At 33.1% G+C, this 25,883-nt stretch overlaps 2 protein-coding genes across 3 annotated transcripts in view; both read left to right on the plus strand.

The window, feature by feature from the left end:
* The window catches only part of LOC127701931 (uncharacterized), a 92,667-nt gene extending 83,706 nt beyond the window's left edge, over positions 1–8,961 (plus strand). Inside the window, exons 3-5 of the mRNA XM_052205901.1 lie at positions 6,159–6,299; positions 7,721–7,841; positions 8,252–8,961. Of these exons, the coding sequence (XP_052061861.1) occupies positions 6,159–6,299; positions 7,721–7,841; positions 8,252–8,474 (485 nt within the window). The 3' untranslated portion in view covers positions 8,475–8,961. The remainder of the gene's footprint in view (positions 1–6,158; positions 6,300–7,720; positions 7,842–8,251) is intronic.
* The window catches only part of LOC127702591 (uncharacterized), a 94,730-nt gene that overhangs the window by 64,008 nt on the left and 4,839 nt on the right, over positions 1–25,883 (plus strand). The window contains exons 1-2 of one of the 2 annotated variants that reach the window (XM_052206863.1): positions 24,768–24,893; positions 25,510–25,592. In XM_052206863.1, the coding sequence (XP_052062823.1) occupies positions 25,541–25,592 (52 nt within the window). In that variant the 5' untranslated portion in view covers positions 24,768–24,893; positions 25,510–25,540. Of the gene's footprint in view, positions 1–24,767; positions 24,894–25,509; positions 25,593–25,883 lie in introns of those variants that run through there. The other variant, XM_052206862.1, reaches the window with a different exon arrangement.

Genomic DNA, 25,883 nt, shown 5'->3' on the forward strand with positions numbered 1-25,883 from the left:
AAGAGGGACGAAAGATACCAGAGGGACAGTCAAACTCATAGATCGAAAACAAACTGACAACGCCATGGACAAAAATAAAAAGACAAACAGACAAATAATAGTACAGATGACACAACATAGAAAACTAAAGACTAAGCAACACGAACCCCACCAAAAACTGGGGGTGATCTCAGGTGCTCCGGAAGGGTAAGCAGATCCTGCTCCACATGTGGTAGCCCGTCGTGTTGCTTATGTTATTACAAATCCGGTAAATAGTCTAATTCGGTAAGTCATATTCGTGAAAAGGAAGGGTATTGTAGTTACGACATAAGGAACATATCCGATATCATCTGTGAAACGGTTATTCCATAACGGTCAAACAACTCGTGATGGCGTCCGTAAAATTTACGAAGGGATGACTTCAACTTCACCATTTGGAACTCTTGGTTTAATAGCTTCCTTGTGAGCAGCAGTCCTCTATCAAGGAAATCATGATAGGAAACACAAGCCCGAGAATATCGTATCAATTGGGAGATATATACTCCGTATGCAGGCGCTGCTGGAATGTTGCTACATAGAAATGGAAAGTTCACAATTGGGAAGCTGAAATCATCTCTTTTGTCGTAAAGTTTTGTTTTCAACCGACCCTCATTGTCAATTTCTAGATGTAAGTCAAGATATGAGGCAGACTTAACTCTATCTGTAGTATCCTTTATCTCTAGTTCGATGGGATAGATTCGTTCAACATAGTCACCAAATTTTGTATTATTTAGTGAGAGAACATCATCTATATAGCGGAACGTAGAGTTAAAGGATATTGCTAACTTCTTATCTCTCTTCCTAAGAAGTTCCTGTATGAAGTCAGCCTCATAATAATAAAGAGAAACAAGTCGACAAGAAGAGGGGCACAATTGGTTCCCATTGCAATTCCGACAGTCTGTTGAAAAACACGTCCTCCAAACGTAACAAATATGTTGTCAATCAAGAAATCAAGCATCTTGATAATGTCAGTTTCAGAGAACTTTTTGTTTGAATCAGAGTGATTCTTTACAAAGTAGGATTTATCCCTCCCCAAGACAAGATACTTGTATCTACGTTCGCCATTCTTTTTAATGAAACAAAGTAATACCAACTCTTTCAATTTGTCTTTTAGTTTGGAATGGGGAATACTTGTGTAAAGTGTAGAAAAGTCAAATGTTTTAATACTATTGCAAGATGAGAGAGTCTAAGATTGTATGTACTCTAAAAGATCTTTGGAATTTTTTAGTATCCACATCTGATTCACGCCACCTCTAAAATATGCAGTTTCACAATAACTTTGGAGCCCGGCTTTGATTGCTGATAAAATAGATGTTAATTATTTAGAAAGAGGTTTCGTGGAGCACTTGGAAGACCCAGCAATATACCGTTGTTTTTAAGGACACTTATGTAGTTTAGGTATCCAATACAGTGATAGAAGATCCAGTTCTTCATCTTTGGTTGAAATTCCAAAGGAACATAGAACAGACCTATGATTATCCAGGATTTCCTCTTTGGTAAGTGTCGTGAGGGTATATGTTGAGTTTCCAAGTGAATTGTCAATACCTAATTCATTTATCAAGCAGTCTATGTAATGATATTTACACACAAAAACGATGTTGTTTGGGGCTTTATCTGCGGGGACAACAACATATTTGTCATGGAGGTAGGACAAGTGTTTTGCAACATTTGGGTCTTTTAAAATTGACGTAGCGTGGGTATTGATATGCCCATTTAGTTTCTTAATTCGGATTTGTATCAACGACCTCACAGCCTTAATCCATTCGGAAAGAGTATCTACGTCTAATATATCCTCCAGAACTAGAAATTGAAGAAACAACAGACACGGCTTCCTCCGACTCATTTTTAGACTTATACCTCGATTTGACATAAGCGGTCATCTCAGTACCAGAATCTATAACAAACGAGACGATTTTAACTTTGAAATTATCAATTTCCCCCCACCTTAGTAGCAATTTACCAACTTCACCTGCATATGGGATATACATTTCCCAACGCATTCGGTATTCAAGAGCTTGCAGCTGCTATTCAGACTTTATAAAACGTCACCAGTGTCTGAGCAGAAACTTGATGAACCAGGGTTATGTCAAAGAACATCTCGTCCTTTTTCTAAAAAGGTTCATCGGAAGATACCAAGACCTTGTTGATAAATATTCCGTATCAACTTCACATATAATACATGATGTACTTGAAGTATAGATTCTAGGTACTGACGCTGTGTATCATCTTAATTACGTGTTATAGTGTTCTTTTATTTGTCTTTGTAAATTATTAACCTTTACTGTTTTGTCCATTTTTGGTAATATCCTTTTGGCGTGTCTCAGTACTTATACATCCCGCCATTGTGTTATTGTGCTATGGTCATATTTTGTATTCTTGCCTTTCATTTTTTCTTATGTGCTTCGTCTATATGCCATTTTGTTTTTCTTTGTTGACATATTTGTTTGTTATTATAGTGATTAAGATTATAACACAATGTTGACTGCTGTACCCCTATTTTTGACATTTTTACCTATTATGTCTGTTTCACACATTGTTGTCAATATAATGGAGTTTTATGCGACTGTCATACAAGTGAGAGGTATAGCTAACTATAAAACCTGGTTAAATTCACCATTTTCTTCATAAGGAAATGTCTGTACCAAGTCAGGAATATGACAGTTGTTTTCCATTCGTTTGATGTGTTTGAGCTTTTGATTTTGCCATCTGATAAGGGACTTTCTGTTTTGAATTTTCCTTTGAGTTCGGTATTTTTGTTATTTTACTTTTCATTTGATGTATTGTGCTATTCGGGTTAATGTTTAAGAATTTCTTGTTATCCACACACGATCGCGTATTGCATCGTGTATAAGTATGATACCATAAATTGGTTTCGAATCATAATATCCGTTAATGTGAAAATGTTTTTATAATATTTTTCTCGAAATATGTCATCACAACTAAACTAATGATAGTAGTTTTGATAAACAGTCCTATACTTGTCAATATATTCGATACACTCTTAGTTCTAATGTTAATATTTAAGACCAAACTGAATAGTATAGTACATACCATAATGTTCCATCCATTAGGTTTAAAGTAGATGCCTGCATGCCTGATATCTTCAGAAAGGTTTTATTGAGTTGTGCCGCTTTGCAGATTATTATTTATAAAAGTGTTATTTTGATTGATACTGCCAAGTGTTCATTATAATAACGGTTTTTGATTAAATAAAAAGGAATGGAGATATTAAATCATTTTTTTAGGAATCGATATCATACCATACAGTATCATTTTGTTCAAAACCCCGTGGTTACGATCACGTTACTTGGAGAGCGTGTAAGGAAGTGCATTTCATTGTTTTTTCTCCTGATTTAAATCTGCATGTTGAATTGACCGGAGTTCTGTTTTATATTTTATTCTAAATGGGTAGGTTAAATGATTCATTTGCGTAATTTTCTTGGGTTTTTTTTTTTCTAAAAAATTAGATGATCTTTTGTAAAAAGCTATTTTTTGATGTTTTTTTCTATAAATATATATGCAAAATCAAAGATTTTGGCCAACCAGATAAGATATATACAAACAAGTATTCAATATATGAACATTTTAATTAACATGAAGATGATTTAAAACATATTTTTCGCTGGTTCCGACGTTACATAGAGTCTTCTATCGGCGTTTAACTTACAGTATTAGCCTGTCAGTTACAGTTAAAAGTCATTAAGTACTTCACATTGAGTTTTTCTGTGATATTTGTTTTCTAATTGGTAAGCGCTCATCATAAGAAATGTTCAATGAGTGAATTACAGTCGGACAGACGACGAACGTGATAGAAAAAGAAAACATATGAATTTTGGTTGAAAAATTGGAAAAATGATCAAGTTTATTAAATTGAAATATATAAACGAAAAAAAGTCGTATATGTAATTTTAAAACGTTCAGAGTGCAAGAAAGGAAAACTGATAGTACATGTAGTTTCACTGAAGTAGTTCGGATATCCTGTTGAAGATGGGTCAATGTTTTTTTTTTATAAATATAGTTTGTCAAGGATACTATTGCTTAATAACCAACAGGAACATGCGCACTATCTTTTGTCTGATATTAGATTTATTAGATACATTGCAGGACGTTTTGTCATTGTTTTTTCCTCAATATCTCATCCAAACGGAAGTATGTTAACTGAAGATGGGTCTTAAATCTATCCAAATTGAGGCCAGAAAAGATACAGGAAAACAATGCAATAAGCATCTTGAGTCAACCCATTTGGCTAAATATTAATATTAAAATATGTGGAGAGCTATTTATTTATGACAATTACTGCAATAAGGGTATAATTTTTATGAATGATCTAATCTTAGATGGAAAAACATACTGACATTTGAACAGCTTACATCTCAGTATACAGTTAATATAAAAATAAGGAGATGTGGTATGATTGCCAATGAGACAACTATCCTCAAAGATCAAATGAAGTGGATGTAAGAAATTATAGGCAACTGTACGGCCTACAACAATGAGAAAAACTCCTACCGTATAGTCGGCTATAAAAGGCCCCGAAATGAAAAATATGAAACAATTCAATTGAGAAAACTAACGACCTAATTTATAACAATATAATTTACGAAAACAAATATGACAGACATGAACCAACGACAACCAGTGACTCACATGCTCCTGACTTGGGACAGGCACATACAGAATGTGGCGGTGTACAACATGTCTGAAGGCGCCAACCCTCCCCTTGACCTGGGACAGTGGTGTAACGGCACAACACAAGAACAATCTATGCAAAAAAAATAAACGGAAAACAAATATGAGAAACAGCAAGTGCAGTCCCAGGTAGCTGGAAAAAAATCATTTCAAAACATAAGATAAGATATTATTGAAAAACAATAATGAAGAAAAACTCAAAATGATAAAAAAAACATGAAAATATTTTTATCGATTGTTTCAAGAAAATATTACAAACATTTCTTTTCCGCTCATAATGTTTCTGCTTTTGCTATTATCATTATGCTCTATAGAAACAACAGTTGTTATTGCAGTCATTGTTTCCATTTTGTATGAAAACCTGATCAAGTTCAAGCTTGTTTGCTAACAAAATGAGACATGCTCCGTAAGCAGGTAGGTGAACACATATCTGGTATAAAACAATAAAAAACTATATAACTTCAGTGTTTTTATTCAACAACTAGTTGATAGCATTTTGTGTAACAGTAACAGTATACTATGATGCAGAATATCTTGGCTTTGTTCCTGGTGGTTGCCGGGGTTTGTTCAGGTAAGTAACAGTATATTTTTAGGCTTAAATCTAGTATTTATATAATGTAATGAATACTACTAAATGAATGTAATGCTCCGTGGTGTTGGTCATTGTGTTTCAAACATTGTACATAACAACCATGATAGTAGATACAAGTGCTCTGAGTGGTTGGCTTGTCAATGTACATGTAATTCCGTTTCATGTAAAAGTTGGTGAAAAAAATATATGTTTGATTATAATTATCTTAAGATCCTTTAAACAAACAGCATTCATACCATAGAAATAAAAGTAGTTTTTTTCATAAAAGGGTTATAGATTCCCAATTCGTTTTCACAAATATAAAATCACATTTTGTTTATGATATGCAGGTCGTTAATGAATGATTAAGATAATTTTCAAACAATTCTTGTAGAATGATGGCCAAAAGGAAAATATACTTTAGTGAAACCTAAATCAGGCTGTCCATCCGGATGGGTCGAAGGATGGCGGTTTCAGGACAATGAAGATGATGGTAACAGTAACTTGCTAACCAGTGGTCACCATTTTTACGGTAATCATATATTAATTGAAAATATCGATATACTAGATAACCTGAAATTACAATCTGAAACATGACTTGAAAATAAAATAATGTTACTATACTTGATTTTTTACAGAATTGGAAATAATTGTACTGTGCATTTCCACTTATTCTAGTCATAACTCTTTCAATTGAATTTGACTTCCATCATTATTTTATCATATTTTGTGCGTTATTTAATTTGTTGGATACAAAATCTAAGCTTAACTGTCTACAGATTGCAAGTGCTGTGAAGGGAGCTCGTAGGATCAAATCAATGTAATGAACAATTTTCGACATTCTTTGTTTAGCAAATCTTTTTTCTGATGATCATTTTAGGTTCATTTGATAAGAACACTAAAGCATATTACTGTACAAAGATTCGTGATGAGAAAGTTACAGATTGGACAAAATGGAAATTAGTGTTATGGCCCAATGGAACTTACTGTATCCTTAGGAAAGGAGGATCTTGTCCTTTAGGTTTGTCAGTCAGTTTTAGGATGTTTGTGCTAGGGGGAGGGGTTCATGCAGTGATAATTTCTCTTTTTGAAATTCATTTAATTTAAGGCGAAATATACCAGAGGGACATTCAAACTCCTAAGTCGAAAATAAACAGACAACGCCATGACTAAAAAGAAAAACGACCAACAGACAAACAATAGTACACAAAACACAACATAGAAAACTAAAGACTGAGCAACACGAACCCAACCAAAAACTGGGGGTGATTTCAGGTGCTCCAGAAGGATAAGCAGATCATGCTCCACACGTAGCACCCTTCGTGTTGCTCATGTTATTATAAACCCGATAATAAGTCTTATTCGGTAGGTCACATTCGGGAAAAGGACGGGGTTGTAGATACAACATTAGGAACATATACCTTATAATCTGTGAAACGAATATTCCATAACGGTCAACCAACTCATGATGGTGTCCGTAAAACTAACGAAGGGATGATTTCAACTTCACCACTTGGAACTGTTTGTTTAATAGCTTTCTTGTGAGCAGCAACCCTCTATCAAGGAAATCATGATATGAAATACAAGGCCTAGAATATCGTATTAAACTGGGAGATATAAACTCCGTTTGCAGGCGCGGCTGGAATGTTGCTACATAGAAATGAGACGTTCACAATTGGGAAGCTGAAATCATCTCTTTTGTCGCAAAGTTTTGTTTTTAAAGTGTATAGACTCAGAAATGTTGCTGTTTAGAAAGAGACATTTAAGAACCAGTTTCCTCTAACACTTTTACGGTTTATTTCCGAAAATGTGACAAAATGACAAAAAGGCGTTAAGATAGCTAAATCTAAATATTTAATTACATTTTTGGTAACTTTAAAGTATTTATCTAATGTAAACGAAGATCATTCTTAACCAAAAGTTATTATGTAACACTTATATTTTTGAACTCTATTTTGGTTACAGACACGAAATCCCCTTGCGGAAGAGTTTGGGTCGTACCACTTAGCCTACCTACTAAGTGTATCCGGGTCAAATGTCCACAACCTGGAATTTCCCGGGAGTTGTATAATGAAAACGCATTATTCAAATTACAACGAACTTGTACACTGTATAATTATTTAGTTGTTTCGTTATATTATATCTTTTTCATCAATTTCACGAAAGAAAACTGTTGTTACATCAAGCAAAGCTTATGCTCTCATATTTTTTTCCTCTCTCTCTAAAACATTTATCTAATATAAATAAGAAGATGTGGTATGAGTGCTAATGAGACCACTCTGCATCTTAGTCACAATGTATAAAAAGTTAACAATTAATGGTCAAAGTACGGCTTTCAGCACGGAGCCGTTGCTTACACCGAACAGCAAGTTAAATACCTTTATAAAAGGGGTTTGAAATAACATAAAGGATAACAATTCTTTTCTTTTTAACAATATTTAGGATTTGCAAACGGATATGTTTATTGGGATGATGAAGATGATGGTAATAGCAATGATATTGGAGGAACCTTGCCGGATGGAAAGTATGATGATGCAAACACATTGATACAGTACTGCTGCAGGTAAGCTGTCCAGCATGTGACAATAATAAGCTAAAAGTTATAATTAGTCAACGAAGCTGGAAGTTAACTTCTACATAGTCAACGAAGCTACAAGTTAACTTATGATTAGTCTACGAAGCTACAAGTTAACTTATAATAAGTCAACGAAGCTCCAAGATAACTTATAATTAGACAACATAGCTACAAGTTATCTTTTTTCTATGCTTAGTCAACGAAGCTGCAAGTTAACTTCTAATGAGTCATCGAAGCTACCAGTAAACTCATAATAAGTCAACAAAACTAAAAGTTATCGAACGATTAGTTAACGAAGCTTAAAGTTAATTTATATTCTGTAAACGAAAATATTTTTTTTAAAAGATGAACATTTACTGATATTTTATTTTCAAATGTATGTATTTAAATTTTCCCAGGTCTGATGGACAGCCTGAAAATGCAATTGAACTTCCCACATCTATGGCATTCTACCTTGTGGGAAAAACAAATACTAGTCAGCAGGTAAAAGGGATGACTGTTCGCAAGGAATATATAAAGACAGATGACGAAGATAGTGGTGTTAGTAACAGAAGGGAGGGAAGCTATCCATACATTGAAGAAACCAGGAATACTAAAATGTTATATTGCTATTATGCATAAAGCTTACACATATTTATTTTAGGGGGGGGGGGGTCCAGGGTCTGAGGAAAGGGGAAACGTAACTGTCAAATATGATGATAACACCTCCAGGCAGTTTTTTTTTAACGATTTAAAGCCAAAAATCTTATATAGCTACGTGATTACATTATCATCTATTGTGACTCCCATTTTAGTTATAAAAAATTTGATAAAGAACAACAAGTTATTATGAGATGACCAATTGATATTCTAAGGTAGGGCAAGAATATTTTGGAAATGAATATTTTGGCCTGGTAGTAACTGAAAATAAATAAACTTTACCCAAGACAGGACGAAAATGAACATTCTGTCCAACAAAATGCAGGGAGTAGTTGTGTACAAGAATGAAAAGCCGTAATAGCAAAAAAATGTGAATAAACAATCCGGAAAATTCTCTTCCTCCCTCCCCCTCCCCCTCAAATGGTCGCCTCCTTATTTCATTTATATTTCATTTCAATTTGGCTAAGACTCTTTTTAAAATATAAAATATTTTCTATTATGTTTTACTTACATTAAGAGTGTGTCTAAAATATTTTTGATATAAAAAAAAGTTACAATTATTTGAGAGAGAAAAATGTTTTTTGCAAATTGGTGTTACTATTACTTTAAATTTTATATGAAATCACTTCTACTGATTAATTTCTTTATTAACTAGATTTATATAAGTACAAATAAAAGCTGTGCTAAATATATGTAAAAAGCTATTGATATTTATGTAATAAACTTAAGCACTTGATATCTTGTATTCATATAACGGCAATTCTGCAAATACATCAGAGAAACTGTCAGAACATGGTGAGAGGGCTGTTTTAGCCTTACTTATAAAAAACGTGGTGATTACTATAACCATGAATCTTTGCTGTCTCTATTCAATAGTTATGTAGTTAGAATATTAAGTTATTGTTTAGAAGTACGGCGGTTCCATATAAGGAAACAAATATTGAAAAGTTCACTTGTACAACTTAAAACATATTTCCAAATTCAAAATGAGCAATGTAACTAATATGGTGGACAAATTAAGTTGTATGCCGATGGATTTTTCCAATAATGCTTTTTGATATACTAAAATACATCTCTTGAACATAGGACACAAATTCGCAAATGTGAATTGAGTAGAACGCCTATGTACATTCAAAGGCAGTATATAATGGTGAAATATTGATGGAATAGTATATGTAAAGAAAATTTTATATTAAAATAATGTTTGTGTCGAACAAAATAATACACCAAGCTGAAGTTGTAAAGTTGTATATGTTTTGCTAAGATATGGATTTAATAATGTTTGGTTACGCCAAAGTGTAGTTTGTCCAGACATTCCTCTAATATAATTGAAATTGTCAGTTCGTTTTCAACTTTTAACTATCCCTTTGGTATCTCCCGCTTTTCATTTATCCGGTTTTTTAATGCAGAGAGCTAATATTTTCCAATGTTCGATGGGATAGATTCGTTCAACATAGTCACCAAATTTTGTATTATTTAGTGAGAGAACATCATCTATATAGCGGAACGTAGAGTTGAAGGATATTGCTAACACTTGTTTTGTCATATTATTACAAAATTATTGGCAAAATACAATTACTTGCATATATGTTGTTAAAGCCTTTACTACTTCCATGCATAATAAGTCTTACTTTAACAATCAGTTTCCAACTTGACTAACTGATTGAGTTCTATGTATAAAATGTCAAAATTATGACTATTTGTACATTGGGTATAGATGTATGAACACATAGTTTCTCAAACTCCTTTCATGATTAAACTCCTTCTATCTTTGACATCAGGTTTGCCTTTTTGTAATGAATTTACATAAACTCATTGATACGGAAATGGAATAATAAATGCTACTAGGTAGTATGCAGTATATGTGTAAAGTGACATTGTACAGTGTATGCTCAGTTGTTTCGGTTATACTGTATCATTTCCATCAATTTCACGATAAAACAACTGTCGTTACACCAAGCTAGCCTTGTGCATTTCTCTTTTATTTCCTCCAACTCTCCATCACACATTGTAAAAAGTTTACTCATACCTCTCCAAGTAAACCGGTTTTTAATTACATATAATTTAACAAACCGTTCGATGTTCGCAAACAGTTTTCATGATCAAGTACTTACTATATATGAAATAACCATTCTTATTTTTTAGGAATATTTAGGATTTGCAAACGGACATGTTTATTGGGATGATGAAGATGATTCTGGTAGTTATAATAATTTGAGTGGAACCTTGCCGGACGGAGCATATGGAAGAAACACATTGATACAATACTGCTGCAGGTAATATGTCTATCATGTGATAATGATAAGCTTACACTTAAACATAGCTTACAATTAGTCAACGAAGCTTCAAGTTAATTATAATTAGTCAACGTTCTACAAGTTGACATAAAATTACTCAACGAAGCTAAAAGTTTAACTTGTAATTAGTCAACGAAGATAAAAGTTAAACTCATAATTAGTCAACGAAGCTAAAATTTAACTTATAAATAGTCAACGAAGCTAAAAGTTAAACTTATAATTAGTCAAGGAAGCTACAAGTTAACTTGAAACTAGCAAACGAACCTTTAAGTTAAACTTATAATTAGTCAACGAAGCTAAAAGATAAACATATAATTATTCAACGAACTACAAGTTGCCTTAAAATTAGTCAACGAAGCAAAAAGTTAACTTATAATTATTCAACGAAGCTTAGAGTTAAACTGATAATTAGTCAACGAAGCTAAAAGTTAATTTACTATTAGTCAACAACATTTTGTTTCAAATATATATATATGTTGACATTTTATTGTCATATTGATATGATTTTTGATTCATTCTCAGATATGATGGACCGTCTAATGTTGCAATAGAACTTCCAACATCTAAGCCATTCTATCTTATGAGAAAATCAAGCGCTTGTCAGCAAGTGAAAGGAATGATTGTCCGCGATGAATATATAAGGACCGACGACGAAGATGATAAAGGTAACGAAAACAGCTAGGCTGGAAGCTATCCATCTCTAGATGGAGGCAGGAATATACTTATACATTATTGGTATTATGCATAAAGTCATGCAACATATATTCACTATGCATGAAGTCATGCAACATATATTCACTATGCATAAAGTCATGCAACATATATTCACTATGCATAAAGTCATGCAACATATATTCACTATGCATAAAGTCATGCAACATATATTCCCTATGCATAAAGTCATGCAACATATATTCACTATGCATAAAGTCATGCAACATATATTCACTATGCATAAAGTCATGCAACATATATTCACTTCTGACAGAAATTTTTCTAATAAATGCTGCGTTATTTAATTTTCATGTGTTGTAACTTATGTCAAATCAAGAAAACGATTAACACAGTACAACTACACTTTATTTTTTGTGTATTATTGCATTTTATGTTTATTTATATTTATTTTTTTTATTTTATCATTCAACTATTATATTTGTTTATGTTTTACCTACATTTAGTAGCTATATGAGGTATTGCTTCTTTTTTTGTTTTTTTTTTTTATATAAACGAAAAGTAACAATTATTTGAGAATGTGTGCCATTATATATATATATAAACATTATTAAAGGACAACACAGAAAATCAAATTAAATATTTACACAGAAAATAACAGTTGTGTTATGGCATTTATATGGTAAAGCTATTGATATGTGTAATCAAATTATATACTTAGGCATTTTGTTTTATTTTAACGGTCATTTTGTAAATACTAGTACAGTGCAAAAATGTTGCTTTTAGTCTTTTAAATAAATACATGATGATTATTATAAACATATAATTTTGTCGTCTCTATTTGATACTTGTGTAGCAAGCATATTGAATAAATGCTCGAAAATATGAGGATTCTATTAAACATCGCTTATTAAAAAAGTTAATTTGTATTATTTAATAAACTTAAAATGAGTACGGTTACTAACATGGTTTATTGTGAATTGGAAATATTCCTTATGTACATTCAAAGGCAAGATTAGAAAGGAGCAATCTTGGTTGAAAATAGTATATACAGGAAATTAAGTTGTGTTTAACAAAATATAATTTTATCCCAACAATGTTAGATCTGAAAATTTGCGTTAGCAAATTATTTGTTTTTCCCTCAGCGGGATTCAAACCCTTGCTATTGTGACATCGTGGCAACAGCGCCTGCACTGTGGTCAGCGCCCTAGACCAATCGGCCAACTAGGTTATATATATAAAAAAATAGCTTTCGTTAGGTTGAGTAATGGCTGCCCTAGTCGGCTTTATCTAAGGTTGTAACACAGTACATAATGTAATAATAGTGGCAAGTAGATGGTGTACCTTTCAGATCAGCTACGTTGTCTATCGTTTAACACTGATTATGTTCTGAAAAGTTGATTAAAACCAAAATGTAAGTTCTAAAAACAAAGAAGGATTACAATGTTCTTATCACTAATATTTTGTTCAAATTCTTGGTCTGCACTGGAAAAAATTGCTTGACTTTCAATCTAGTAAAGACCCCATTGACTTTTACAAAAAATAATTCCTAGTTTTGACCTTCAGATAGGTGCCTATAAAATATTTTGTAAATGACACTTTGCAAATTATTAGCATTATAGCATTTTTTCCTTACTCTAAACAAGTTCCAGTGTCCCCTCTGCTGCACATATTTTATCTTTCCAAGTACAATAACTAAAAAGGAATTGTGTTTTTTTGGTTCTTTAGACCTTTTTATAGATATCTTAGAAATGTAGGATAGAGAGTGTTTATAATGCAATTATCTGTATAATCAATATTTTCGAGGTCCATAATTTGGCACTGATTTTCTCACTTGTCCGACACTTTGCTGATATGAACCTTTTATATTAATTTCATAAAAAAAAAGTAGCAAGAATTGTACACGTGAGAGTGCTGACAATGCAATTTTCCATTAAAAAAGGAATTTCCAAGGGCCATAACTCTTTTAAAAAATAGTTGATCGGCACTAATTTTCCAACTTGTCCGAGACATTGTTAATATAAACCTTTGATATAAATTTCATAACAATCGGACAGGAGTTGTACACGTGAGAATGATTACAATGCAACTTTTCATACGATAAACTTTTTCAAGGGCATTAATCTTCTACACATTGTTGATCGGCACTGTTTTTCGAACTTGTCCGAGACATTGCTGAAATTAACCTTAGATATAAGTTTCATATAAATCTGACAAGAAGTGTACACGAGAGAACGCTTACAGAGTGCAATTGTTCTTAAAATCTACATTTTCAAGGGCATAACTACTGAAAAAATAGCTGATAGGCATTGATTTTCAAAATTGTCCTTTGATATGAATTTCATAAAAATCTGTCAAGAGTTGTTTACAAGAGAACGCTTACAAGACCGAACGGACGCCAGGTATTTCGATGTTCCCCGCAACTCATCGTGAGGGGGGACAATTATTATACTGATCATTACTGGTGTTCATTGTATATACAATTGTATTGTCATATAATTACAAAATTATTGAAAAAAATACAAGTACTTGCATAAATGTTGTTTAAGCTTTTATTACACATGCATGATTTACTTTAAAGTCATATGAAACGAGTTTCTTCAAAATTTAATGTTATCGAAATTATCGAACCAATGCATGCATATATACTAAAATAAGCCTTATAAACACTTTTTGTATATTTATTAGGAATCTATAACTTATCGACAAATAATATTTCATTCAGTGATTGTTGATCGCAAGCTAATTATCTTTGGAGTTTGTTGCTGAAATTTAAAGGATCGTGACATTAATAAACAATAAAAACAGAGCACGTGGAAAACGTGACAAATAAGTGAATTGAAAGAGCCATGACATTTGTTTTTATATTTTCCATGCGTTACCATTTGTTAAATAAACTTTTCATTAACAGTTGTTAAATGATTTGTTGTATTAAATGTGTTCTTTAATTATCTGTTATTAGTATTTACCTTTCAGAGCACGTTTGTTAACATTCATCTTTCATCACAGTTCCCCCCCCCCCCCCTCGCACTTGCGCTGTGTGGTGGCCGATGTTATAACGAGTGGTCTCATAGTTAAGGTCACTGCATACGGGAAAATATCGGCGAATTAGTGTCTTGGAAGACAATAATTCAATATCGGTGCATATATGAAGCTTTTGATATTATAAAGGATTTTATTTTTAAAAAATTCACGTTCACTTGTTTTAGATTAAAACTTAGCCATTAAAGTATATAAAACATATTCAACTTTTTTTTTAAATTTGAAGTTTCATATGATTTTAACAAACAGCTTCAAATTAGACTAACTGATTTATTTTTGTAATGAATTTACATAAACTCATTGAATTGGAATAATAAATGATGCTAGGAAATATGCAGTATATGTGTAAGATGTCATGTGATTTGAAAGGTTGACTGTAGTATGATAAAATGTTTAACCCCGTCCAAAAATGATCTTTCTTTTCTAGTATAAGCAAACATTATCTGCTGTTTTTACCTTTTTTAAAACTACACAATCAGTTGTAGTTAGAATTTTATGAATATAGCATCAATACTGTTTTCTGCCATGTCTGTATAACTCTTTATCTACCTTTTGGTGAAAGGGGAGACTCCGATTTCCACTGACATATCCATCAAAAACATGTGATCAAAATCTACTTCATTTAACAAATTTTCACTCGTAATTTTCCTTCATAATAGTAACCAAAGATTACAGGTACAGCTGTTACTGATATTTTTTTACATTAGATATGGATTCAAGGTAGACTTTTACTTTATATATGGATTTAAGGTAGACTTTTTACATTAGTTATGGATTTAAGGTAGACTGTTTGAATAAGATATGGATTTAAGGTAGACTTTTTATATTAGATATGGACTTAAGGTAGACTTTTACATTAGATATGGATTTAAGGTAGACTTTTACATTAGATATGGATTTAAGGTAGACTTTTTACATTAGATATGGATTTAAGGTAGAATTGTACATTAGATATGGATTTAAGGTTGACTTTTACATTAGATATGTATTTAAGGTAGACTTAAATATGGATTTAAGGTAGACTTTTAATTTGGATTTAAGGTTGACTTTTAATATGGATTTAAGGTAGACTTTTAATATGGATTTAAGGTAGACTTTTGATATGGATTTAAGGTAGACTTTTACATTAGATATGGATTTAAGGTAGACTTTTACACTAGATATGGATTTAAGGTAGACTTTTACATTAGATATGGATTTAAGGTAGACTTTTACACTAGATATGGATTTAAGGTAGACTTTTACACTAGATATGGATTTAAGGTAGACTTTTACACTAGATATGGATTTAAGGTAGACTTTTACATTAGATATGGATTTAAGGTAGACTATTACATTAGATATGGACTTAAGGTAGACTTTTACACTAGATATGGATTTAAGGTAGACCTTTACACAAGATATGGATTTGAGGTAGACTTTTAATATGGATTTAAGGTAGACTTTTACACTAGATATGGATTTAAGGTAGACTTTTACATTAGATATGGATTTAAGGTAGACTTTTACATTAGATATGGATTAAAGGTAGACTTTTACATTAGATATGGATTTAAGGTGGATTTAAGGTAGACTTTTACATAAGATATGGATTTAAGGTAGACTTTTACGATAGATATGGATTTAAGGTAGACTTTTACACTATATATGGATTTAAGGTAGACTTTTTGCCATTTTTAAGTGTTTACAGGTCTGTCTTTGTTTTTTATAGTTTACTGTTTTAGCTTCAATCAGACACTTGGTTATCTCTTTTGAATTAATTAACATTTTGAGAAGGATGTTCTGCTTTTGAAAAACTTTTTTGTTCATCAAGTAAAACCTTCCTTGGACGCGAGAGGAAAGGGTCTAAATAAATAATTAAGAGAAGTTCCAACTACCTCATAAAAATTATTATGCAAACGATTTTCGTTCATGTCATGATTTAATTATTATACGATAAAACACTGTTTTTTTAATTTTCAGTAGCAGTATTTTAGTCTTCAAGGTTATAGGCAGGTCAGAGAGGAGTTTCTACTATGTTTCATACGTTTATACAAGATGAATTACTATGTACAATGTAATATTGAGATGATTATTGATTTAACAGTATAGGAACATATTCTACAATGTAAATATATGAAAGTAGTGAACATGTTCATCAAACAGTAACTCCATAAGATTTAGGTGAAAACTAAGATTGCAATTCTAGATCTTTTAGGTAAAAAAAATTCGGAGAAGACCGAAAATAAACAAACCCGGCCAAAAACTGGGGTGCTCTCAGGTGCTACGGAAGTATCCAGCTCCACTAGTGTAATGCTGCCAATTTTAGGCATGGCATGAAATTCGACGCTTCTTAAAGTTATATGTATTTTGATTTCCAAATACTACACCAGATGAAGTTACATTCAATACTACACCAAATGAAGTCATATTATTATAATTATACCCAAATGGAGTCTTATTAAAACTACATCCGATAAAGTTACATTCGATACTACACCCGATGAAGTCATCTTAAACACTACGCTCGATGCAGTCAAATAAAAAAGTCACCAAATGAAATCATATCAAAAACTACACCCGATGAAGACAAATTATAAATGGTACTAAATGAATTCATATAAAAAAATACACTAGATTAATGAAGTTTTATAAAAAAATGAATTATTCTGTTTGAAGTTTTATTAAAAGCTACACCCGATAACGTCATATTAAAAACTATACCCGATGAAGTCAAATTGATCGAGTAATAGCGGTTATCAACACAATATCTAATACATATAATAGAAAAACAAAGGGTATGGGGTATCCATCCATGACACAAAATTAGTACATGCACAGCAAAAAATACACAAAAAGCAATGGAACAGCGCTTTTATTGCTGTTCTTCGTCTCAAAGTCTCAAAGTGAATTCTTCATCACGGAGCAAACAAAAAACTCTCTCACCTCACTGCATGTTTAAGACGGCCCCTAGCACCGCTTTGGGTGGATTTTTTGGCAAAATAATTCGGATAGACTTTGTAAAAGAGGGACGAAAGATACCAGAGGGACGGTCAAACGCATAGATCGAAAACAAACTGACAACGCCATGGCCAAAAATAAAAAGACAAACAGACAAATAATAGTACAGATGACACAACATAGAAAACTAAAGACTAAGCAACACGAACCCCACCAAAAACTGGGGGTGATCTCAGGTGCTCCATAAAGGTAAGCATATCCTGCTCCACATGTGGCACCCGTCGTGTTGCTTATGTTATTACAAATCCGGTAAATAGTCTAATTCGGTAAGTCACATTCGTGAACAGGGAAGAGTATTGTAGTTACGACATAAGGAACATATCCGATATCATCTGTGAAACGGTTATTCCATAACGGTCAACCAACTCATGATGGAGTCCGTAAAATTTACGAAGGGATGACTTCAACTTCACCATTTGGAACTCTTGGTTTAATAGCTTCCTTGTGAGCTGCAATCCTCTATCAAGGAAATTATGATAGGAAACAAAAGCCCGGGAATATCGTATCAATTGGGAGATATATACTCCGTATGCAGGCGCTGCTGGAATGTTGCTACATAGAAATGGAAAGTTCGCAATTGGGAAGCTGAAATCATCTCTTTTGTCGTAAAATTTTGTTTTCAACCGACCCTCATTGTCAATTTCTAGATGTAAGTCAAGATATGAGGCAGACTTAACTGTATCTGTAGTATCCTTTATCTCTAGTTCGATGGGATAGATTCGTTCAACATAGTCACCAAATTTTGTATTATTCAGAGAGAGAACATCATCTATATAGCGGAACGTAGAGTTAAAGGATATTGCTAACTTCTTATCTCTCTTCCTAAGAAGTTCCCGTATGAAGTCAGCCTCATAATAATAAAGAAACAATTCGGCAAGAAGAGGGGCACAATTGGTTCCCATTAGAATTCCGACAGTCTGTTGAAAAGCACGTCCTCCAAACGTAACAAATATGTTGTCAATCAAGAAATCAAGCATCTTGATAATGTCAGTTTCAGAGAATTTTTGTTTGAATCAGAGTGATTCTTTACAAAGTAGGATTTATCCCTCCCCAAGACAAGATACTTGTATCTACGTTCGCCATTCTTTTTAATGAAACAAAGTAATACCAACTCTTTCAATTTGTCTTTTAGTTTGGAATGGGGAATACTTGTGTAAAGTGTAGAAAAGTCAAATGTTTTAATACTATTGCAAGATAAGAGAGTCTTAGATTGTATGTACTCTAAAAGATCTTTGGAATTTTTTAATATCCACATCTGATTCACGCCACCTCTAGAATAGGCAGTTTCACAATAACTTTGAAGCCCGGCTTTGATTGCTGATAAAATAGCTGTTAATAATTTAGAAAGAGGTTTCGTGGAGCACTTGGAAGACCACGCAATATACCGTTGTTTGTAAGGACACTTATGTAGTTTAGGTATCCAATACAGTGATGGAAGATCCAGTTCTTCATCTTTGGTTGAAATTCCAAAGGAACATAGAACAGACCTATGATTATCTAAGATTTCCTCTTTGGTAAGTGTTATGAGGGTATTTGTTGAGTTTCCAAGTGAATTGTCAATACCTAATTCATTTATCAAGCAGTTTATGTAATGATATTTACACACAAAAACGATGTTGTTTGGGGCTTTATCTGCGGGGACAGCAACATATTTGTCATGGAGGTAGGACAAGTGTTTTGCAACATTTGGGTCTTTAAAAATTGATGTAGCGTGGGTATTGATATGCCCATTTAGTTTCTTAATTCGGATTTGTATAAACGACCTCACAGCCTTAATCCATTCGGAAAGAGTATCTACGTCTTCTTTCTCGCGTTTAGCCCATTGCCTGGCAACATCCTCGACTGAATCCATCAGTATTTTGAAGTTGTATTTCCAATTGATGGATTTAGGCTCACGATATTTCGGACCTTTGGATAACAAATTTCGCAGGGAAGTGTTATTGACAATGTTGAGGTCTCCGGTAATAACCTGGCCAGCCGGATTATATGTGAATTGGGAACTAGCACAATCAGGAGGTGCAATCAGGAGGTTTAGACTTGAAGTCGTCAATGTTGAGATGCCGCAAAACGTGTTTGTAATTGAAAATTTTAGTTGCAATTGGTTTGGTATAGGTATAAGAAATTATTGGTACATACTGATCTTTAAAATAAGGAGGTATTTTCGACTGAACTAATTTATGATGAAGGATATTGCCTAAGTTGACGCCATCGAGACCTTTGTTGCCAAAGGAAAGTTTAAGAAAAGATCTTTTCTCTTTTTCATCTTTTCCAATGCGAACTGGTTTGAAAAGTCTGTGACTTGCAATATCCGAAATAATAGCTGATACACTACCAAATCGGGCCCTTCAAAGAGAACATAATGGAAAGCAGTACATATTTAAAACAAAATAGTACCCATGCATGGGCGCAAATATCAAACTATGTAGAAAACATTTTGGCAATTTAGGTATCAAATGAAAGGTGAAGGACTTGTGAACCATGTTCCTCTCAAAACAATATTTAATATATATTTTCTCATCAGAACAAGATTTTATACATTTGTTCTTATCAGAACAAGATTCAAGACATATTTTTTCATCAGAACTAATTTGTCTTCATTTTTACAGCACTGGGTCGATATCTCTGCTGGTAATCTATCAGTCCCCGAGGGTATCATCAACTCAGTAGTAAGTACTTCGGTACTGACATGATTTATTAAAAACCTTTCTAAAATTGCACGTTTAGAAATTCTGAAATTATAAAGAAACTAAGGTTTCAACTCCCTCAGGCAAAGTTGACCTTAGCAATTTTTTTAGGTCCTTTGTGTGGACGAGACGCACGTCTGGCGTCTTGAATTTTAAGCCTAGTACCTTTTGTTAGCTATTATTTGTGTGTTTCTTTGTCCTATATGTTCTCCTATTTATTTGTATTGTGGTCCTGTCATGTGATGTTGTCGTTTTGGTGTTGTGTTTGACGTTGCCATTAAAGCGGGAGGTTTGGCATGCCACAAAACCAGGTTCAACCCACCATTTTTTTCTTAAAATGTCCTGTACCAAGTCAGGAAAATGGCCATTGTTATATTATAGTTCGTTTCTGTGTGTGTTACATTTTAATATTGAGTTTTTGTTGTGTCGTTGTTCTCCTTTTATATTTGATGCGTTTCCCTCAGTTTTAGTTTGTAACCCGGATTTGTTTTTATCTCTATCGATTTATGAGTTTCGAACAGCGGTATACTACTGTTGCCTTTACTCGTCCTAAAGGTCTTCAACTGTTTCAGTTCTTATACATCCTTGGCTTTAAATATTTAGCTTTGAGCGTTCTTGATGATGGTAAATCCAGAAAAGCGTTTCGGACGCATGAAATTTATAACGTGTTGTTTTCATATTTTAATACATTTTTTTTTTCTATCAGAACAAGATTTAATACATATTTTCCTCTCAGAACAAGATTTAATACATATTTTCCTCTCATAACAAGAGTTGATACACATTTCCTCTCAGAAATTGTTTTGTTATAAATGAGGCCATTAGTTTTTTCTCTCAGACCAAGATTTAATACATATTTTCTTATCAGGACAAGAACTACTTCATATTTTTTCCTAGTTCCAACGTTATCTAAAGTCTCATTTCGAAGCTCATTCTACGTGAAATAAGTAAGAGGTAAGGCCAAAGTTAAAAAAGAAAGACGAAAGATACCAAAGAGACTTTCAAACTCGAACACAAACTGACAATGCAATGGCAGAAAACGAAATATGACGAAATAACAAACAACCACACACAACACAACATCGGCAACTAAAGACTGAGCAACACGAACCCAACCAAAAACCGGGATGGTCTCGGGTGATCCGGAATATTAAGCAGATCTTCATCTGTGTAGTTCTGAAAGCAGCATGTTATATTTCCCAGTAGGTTTTCTGTAATATTTTATTTCAAACTAATCACCATCAATCATAAGAAACGTTTGGTGTGTATACAGACGGACATACAACGAACGCCAGTTGAAAGAAAAAGATAACAATTGGACTTTCGTTGAAAATTGGTTAAATAAAACTGAAATTTGCAAAAGAAAATATAGGCATACGTGTATTAAAAGGAAAATAAAAAAAAAATACCGAACTCCAACGAAAATTCAAAACGGAAAGTCCCTTAACAAATGGAAAAATCAAAAGCTCAAACACATCAAACGAAAGGAAAACATCTGTCATATTTCTGACTTGGTACAGGCATTTCCTTATGTAGAAAATTTATATTTTGAAGTTCATAGTGCAAAAAATGACGAAAATTGATAGTATTATGTAAATGTACTAAAATAGTTCGGTTGCCTTGTTGAAAATTGGTCAATTGTGTTTTTAATATATTTTTAAAGTGTTATGTATTTTTTAAACAAACAGGAAAATGAACACTATCTTTAGTCCGGTGTTATATATATCAGACACAGGAAGGACGTTTTATCATTGTTTTTCCCTCGCTAAGTCATCTAAACGGAAATATGTTAACTGAAGATGAGCTGATCATTACTTTTCATTTTTCTCTTCATCTGCTGAAATATAAATTTAGATAAACTTTTAGTCTAGAAACATGATTTATTATTAGTTATTATTGGCTTTTAACTATCTTGCAATAACTGCGAGTACTCTCAGATTTGTATTTTGTGTCTTTTGTGTTTTTTGTTCTTTATATCGATCTGATGAGTTAGGCCCTTTTCAACTGATTTTCATAGTTTGTTCATATGCTGTTCTATTACACCACTGTCCAGGTAAGGAGTTTGCCACCAGCAAACATGTTTAACCCCGCCACATTCTCTATGTGCCGGTCTAAAGCCAGGAGCCTGTAATTCAGTGGTTGTCGTTTGTTGTTGTATATGACATAAATCAGGCCGTTAGTTCTCTCGTTTGAATTATTTTACATTTGTCATCTCTGTGCCTTTTATAGCTTACTGTATGCGGTATGGGTTTTGCTCATTGTTTAAGGTCGTAGGTGACCTATATTTTCCATAACTTCTACATTATTTTGGTCTCTGGTGGAGAGTTGTCTAATTAGCAATCATATCACATCTTCTTATTGTTTTATTAAGTATTTGTATATGTACTGCTGACATTTCACACAACAACTTCATTCACGACATTTTGTTTTCAATAGCTAATGCATAGTGCATTAAGTTATAGAAAAACAGATATAGGTTCATGAGCTTGTTTTTTTGTTTTTTTTTTTCAAATAAATGCATTTTTAAAATAAGAACGATTGGCGGGGAATATTGTTGCTATTTCTTTTTTTGATATCAATGTATGACATTAACCTGTATAAAAAATATATATGAGAAATAGCATTTTACTACTAGTGTAATTTAGATGAAAGTGTTTAAAATATATAATAAATATATATATCTAAAAATATTGGAATTTCTAGGTAAATAAATGTGATGCACGATTTCTCTCTCTCTCTCTCTCTCTCTCTCTCTCTCTCTCTCTCTCTCTCTCACACACACACACACACACTCTGATCTTCACAAAGCCAAATATTTTGCATTTGATATGGTGGATTTGGAACTGGGTCATTTCTGAACAAACCTATAAAAATAAAAACCTATAAAAGTAAAATCGGGTTTGATCTCCTACTTGTTCTTCTATATGGATAATCTGCATTCGAAACTTCAATAACGCAGATGTACTGCTCGCGTGTGTATACCAGCACACGTAAGGTTAAAAATAAACAAAAACTATCGTGTATTGATAAGAACACAAACAACTTAAAATTATGTGATGTTTGCAACAACTGTCCTGGGTTATAATCAGATAATACAGTTTTCAGGAAAACCCACACACAGACCCGGAAAGCGTCGGTTGTTGGGCACTTTTAGGTAGTTGATTCTAGTCCACAATTGTTGTAGGGATAAAGCTGTAGTTCTAGGGATAAAGTGTATTATAGGAATCCGTTGATGGCCTGACCCTGGAAAACCTGTCTCTGTGATATTATCTGGTTGTTACGGTTTGTCTCTTGATGTAATATTAAATGGTGAATGTTGCTTCTCGATGCAAGATCTGATACAGGAGTATGAGCCTGGCTCCTTTTCTGCGTGTTACTAGGGTTGCTCAAACAAGTGTTTGTAGGTTGTTGGTAACAGTTCCTGGTTCCTGGGAATAATTTTTGTTACAAAGCGGGCAGTTCTTCGTTAAGCCATTTCGATTTGGTAAATGTGGCAATTACTGTATGGGTCCCATAATGCAGATGTGAACTCGAAGTGTATATATAACGTTTTATATGCACTATCTTTTATATCTTGTGAACATTTGTTTGAGTTTTCTCTTAGAAATCCTAGTTTTCGGTTAGCTTTTGATGTTACTGTATATATCATGTATATGTGGTGGTCCAAATTCATTTCCTTTGTCAGTAACAAACCAAGGTATGTGTAGATCTGAACAGTTTCCAGGTAATACTCCATCATTTTGTTTTTGTAAACAACAGGGTTGCGTTTTTTGTCACCCTAAGGATAAAACATTTTGCTGGATGGAATTTCCTCTGCCAGCCTCTTGCCTATTCTACAAGTTGTGCAAAATCTTGTTGAAGCTGTTGGCATGTCTCTTAGTTGTGGACAGGAGGGAATCTTCTGCAAATAGTGGTAAACTGGTACATGATGATATAAAATCGCCTATAACGTTGATGTGCAGCAGAATAATGGGGATCAAATAACCGTTCCCTGGGGAACACCGGAACTTAATGTTTTCATTTCGCCATCTACACACACTCATTGATTTCGTTGGGTTAGCCAAGCATTAATCTAGCTGGGTACTTTTCCTCGGATACCGTCGTGGCTCATCTTCTGTTATAGCCTCTGGTGTGGAACTGTGCCTAATGCCTCCGAAAAATCTAAGACAAGCATATCCACTTGTTCTCTCATAACTAATGAGCAGGGGACTATTTTTATGGTGTTCACCAATGGAATTTCACAGGAACGATGTTGTCTGAAACCATGTTGATAGTCTACTGAAATGTTTTGTTTTTCCAAATGGTACATTACATAACGGTAGATGATATGTTCTGTCGTTTTCCAAAACTCTGAGGTAAGAGAGACTGGCCTGTAGGTGACCACTTGTTCTTACTGCACTTTGCCTATTGTGGACATCTCCGTTTGCTATGTATCCCTTATTGAAAGAAATGCATTTTTTATGTTGTTATAGATACGACAATATAAAAGAGTGTGTGTATGTTTGTGTGGGTATGTGGGTGTGTGTGTGGGGGGGGGGGGGTGGGTGTGTGTGTGTGTGTGTGGTTTTTTTTTAATGTATCTGGTTTATTATTCATACTTTATAAGTATTGACAGCGTTGTACGCGCATGTGTAAAGGAAAACACTTATTGTTCAATAGTGTTTTTATATCAATTCATCAATTGATAAGCAGGGAAGTGTTTTAGAGTAAGTAAAACTTAATTGTGTTTTTCGCTTTAAACGAATTTAAAAAAAAAAGAAAAATGGCTCATATTGAAATGTTATATCAGAGATATTGATAAGTATATCAATATTTATATGAAAGATTTGATAATGCAGAATCTATATTTAAATGAAAATGGAAATTCGTAAAACAATAGAAATCTGCAGATGTAAACTCATGGTACATAACAGTATATACAGAGTTAATGAAGACCAGTAGGATTTTAGTTAAAGCTAGGGTCGTACAAAATAGATGCAAATTTGACACACTTCACAAGTTTTTCATATTCAGGTTACGTTCATGAGCGTTCAGTAAGATCTGACATTAAAAACATAATATTTTACATTAGACTGTGTTGACAGATCGCTTATGATTTTTTGCTATCACAATCATCATAGTCACATGCAAACACTGTAGCTGGCGCAGATTTCTTAACCATTTTGAATGAATACCGGTTTTAATTCAAGCTATTTTAAACAACCTAAGATATGCGTCGTAAGCAGGTAGGGTCATGCCTTACCTGTATGAAACAAGCATAAACTATATAACGTAAGTGTTTTATTTCACCATTTCTGAAACTCGTATCTTTTTATTTTAAAGCATTCGATTTTCACAAAAGTGGCAGTATACAATGATGCAGAACATCTTGGCTTTGTTCCTTGTGGTTGCTTGTGTTAATGCAGGTAAATAAGTGTACATTTGAAGGTTTTAAGTATATTTTTATAATAATGTTTCGTGTTGTGGGTCGTTTAAGATGATAGATATAGAGAGCGGGGAGTGTTTGGCCATATTGCATTCTGTTTCATTTAAACGTTGGTGTCTGATTATTATTATCTATATCTTTTTTTTAACAAACAGAATGCATACCCTAAGCAATAAAAGGTGTTTTTTTACAGAATGGTTAACTGGTTTTCAATACGATTTCACAAATATTGAATCACATTTTGTATATCATATGCTGGTATAAATGCTTA

This window comes from Mytilus californianus, unplaced genomic scaffold (genome assembly GCF_021869535.1).
Source record: "Mytilus californianus isolate M0D057914Y unplaced genomic scaffold, xbMytCali1.0.p SCAF_5, whole genome shotgun sequence".
NCBI classification, from domain to species: Eukaryota; Metazoa; Mollusca; class Bivalvia; order Mytilida; family Mytilidae; genus Mytilus; species Mytilus californianus.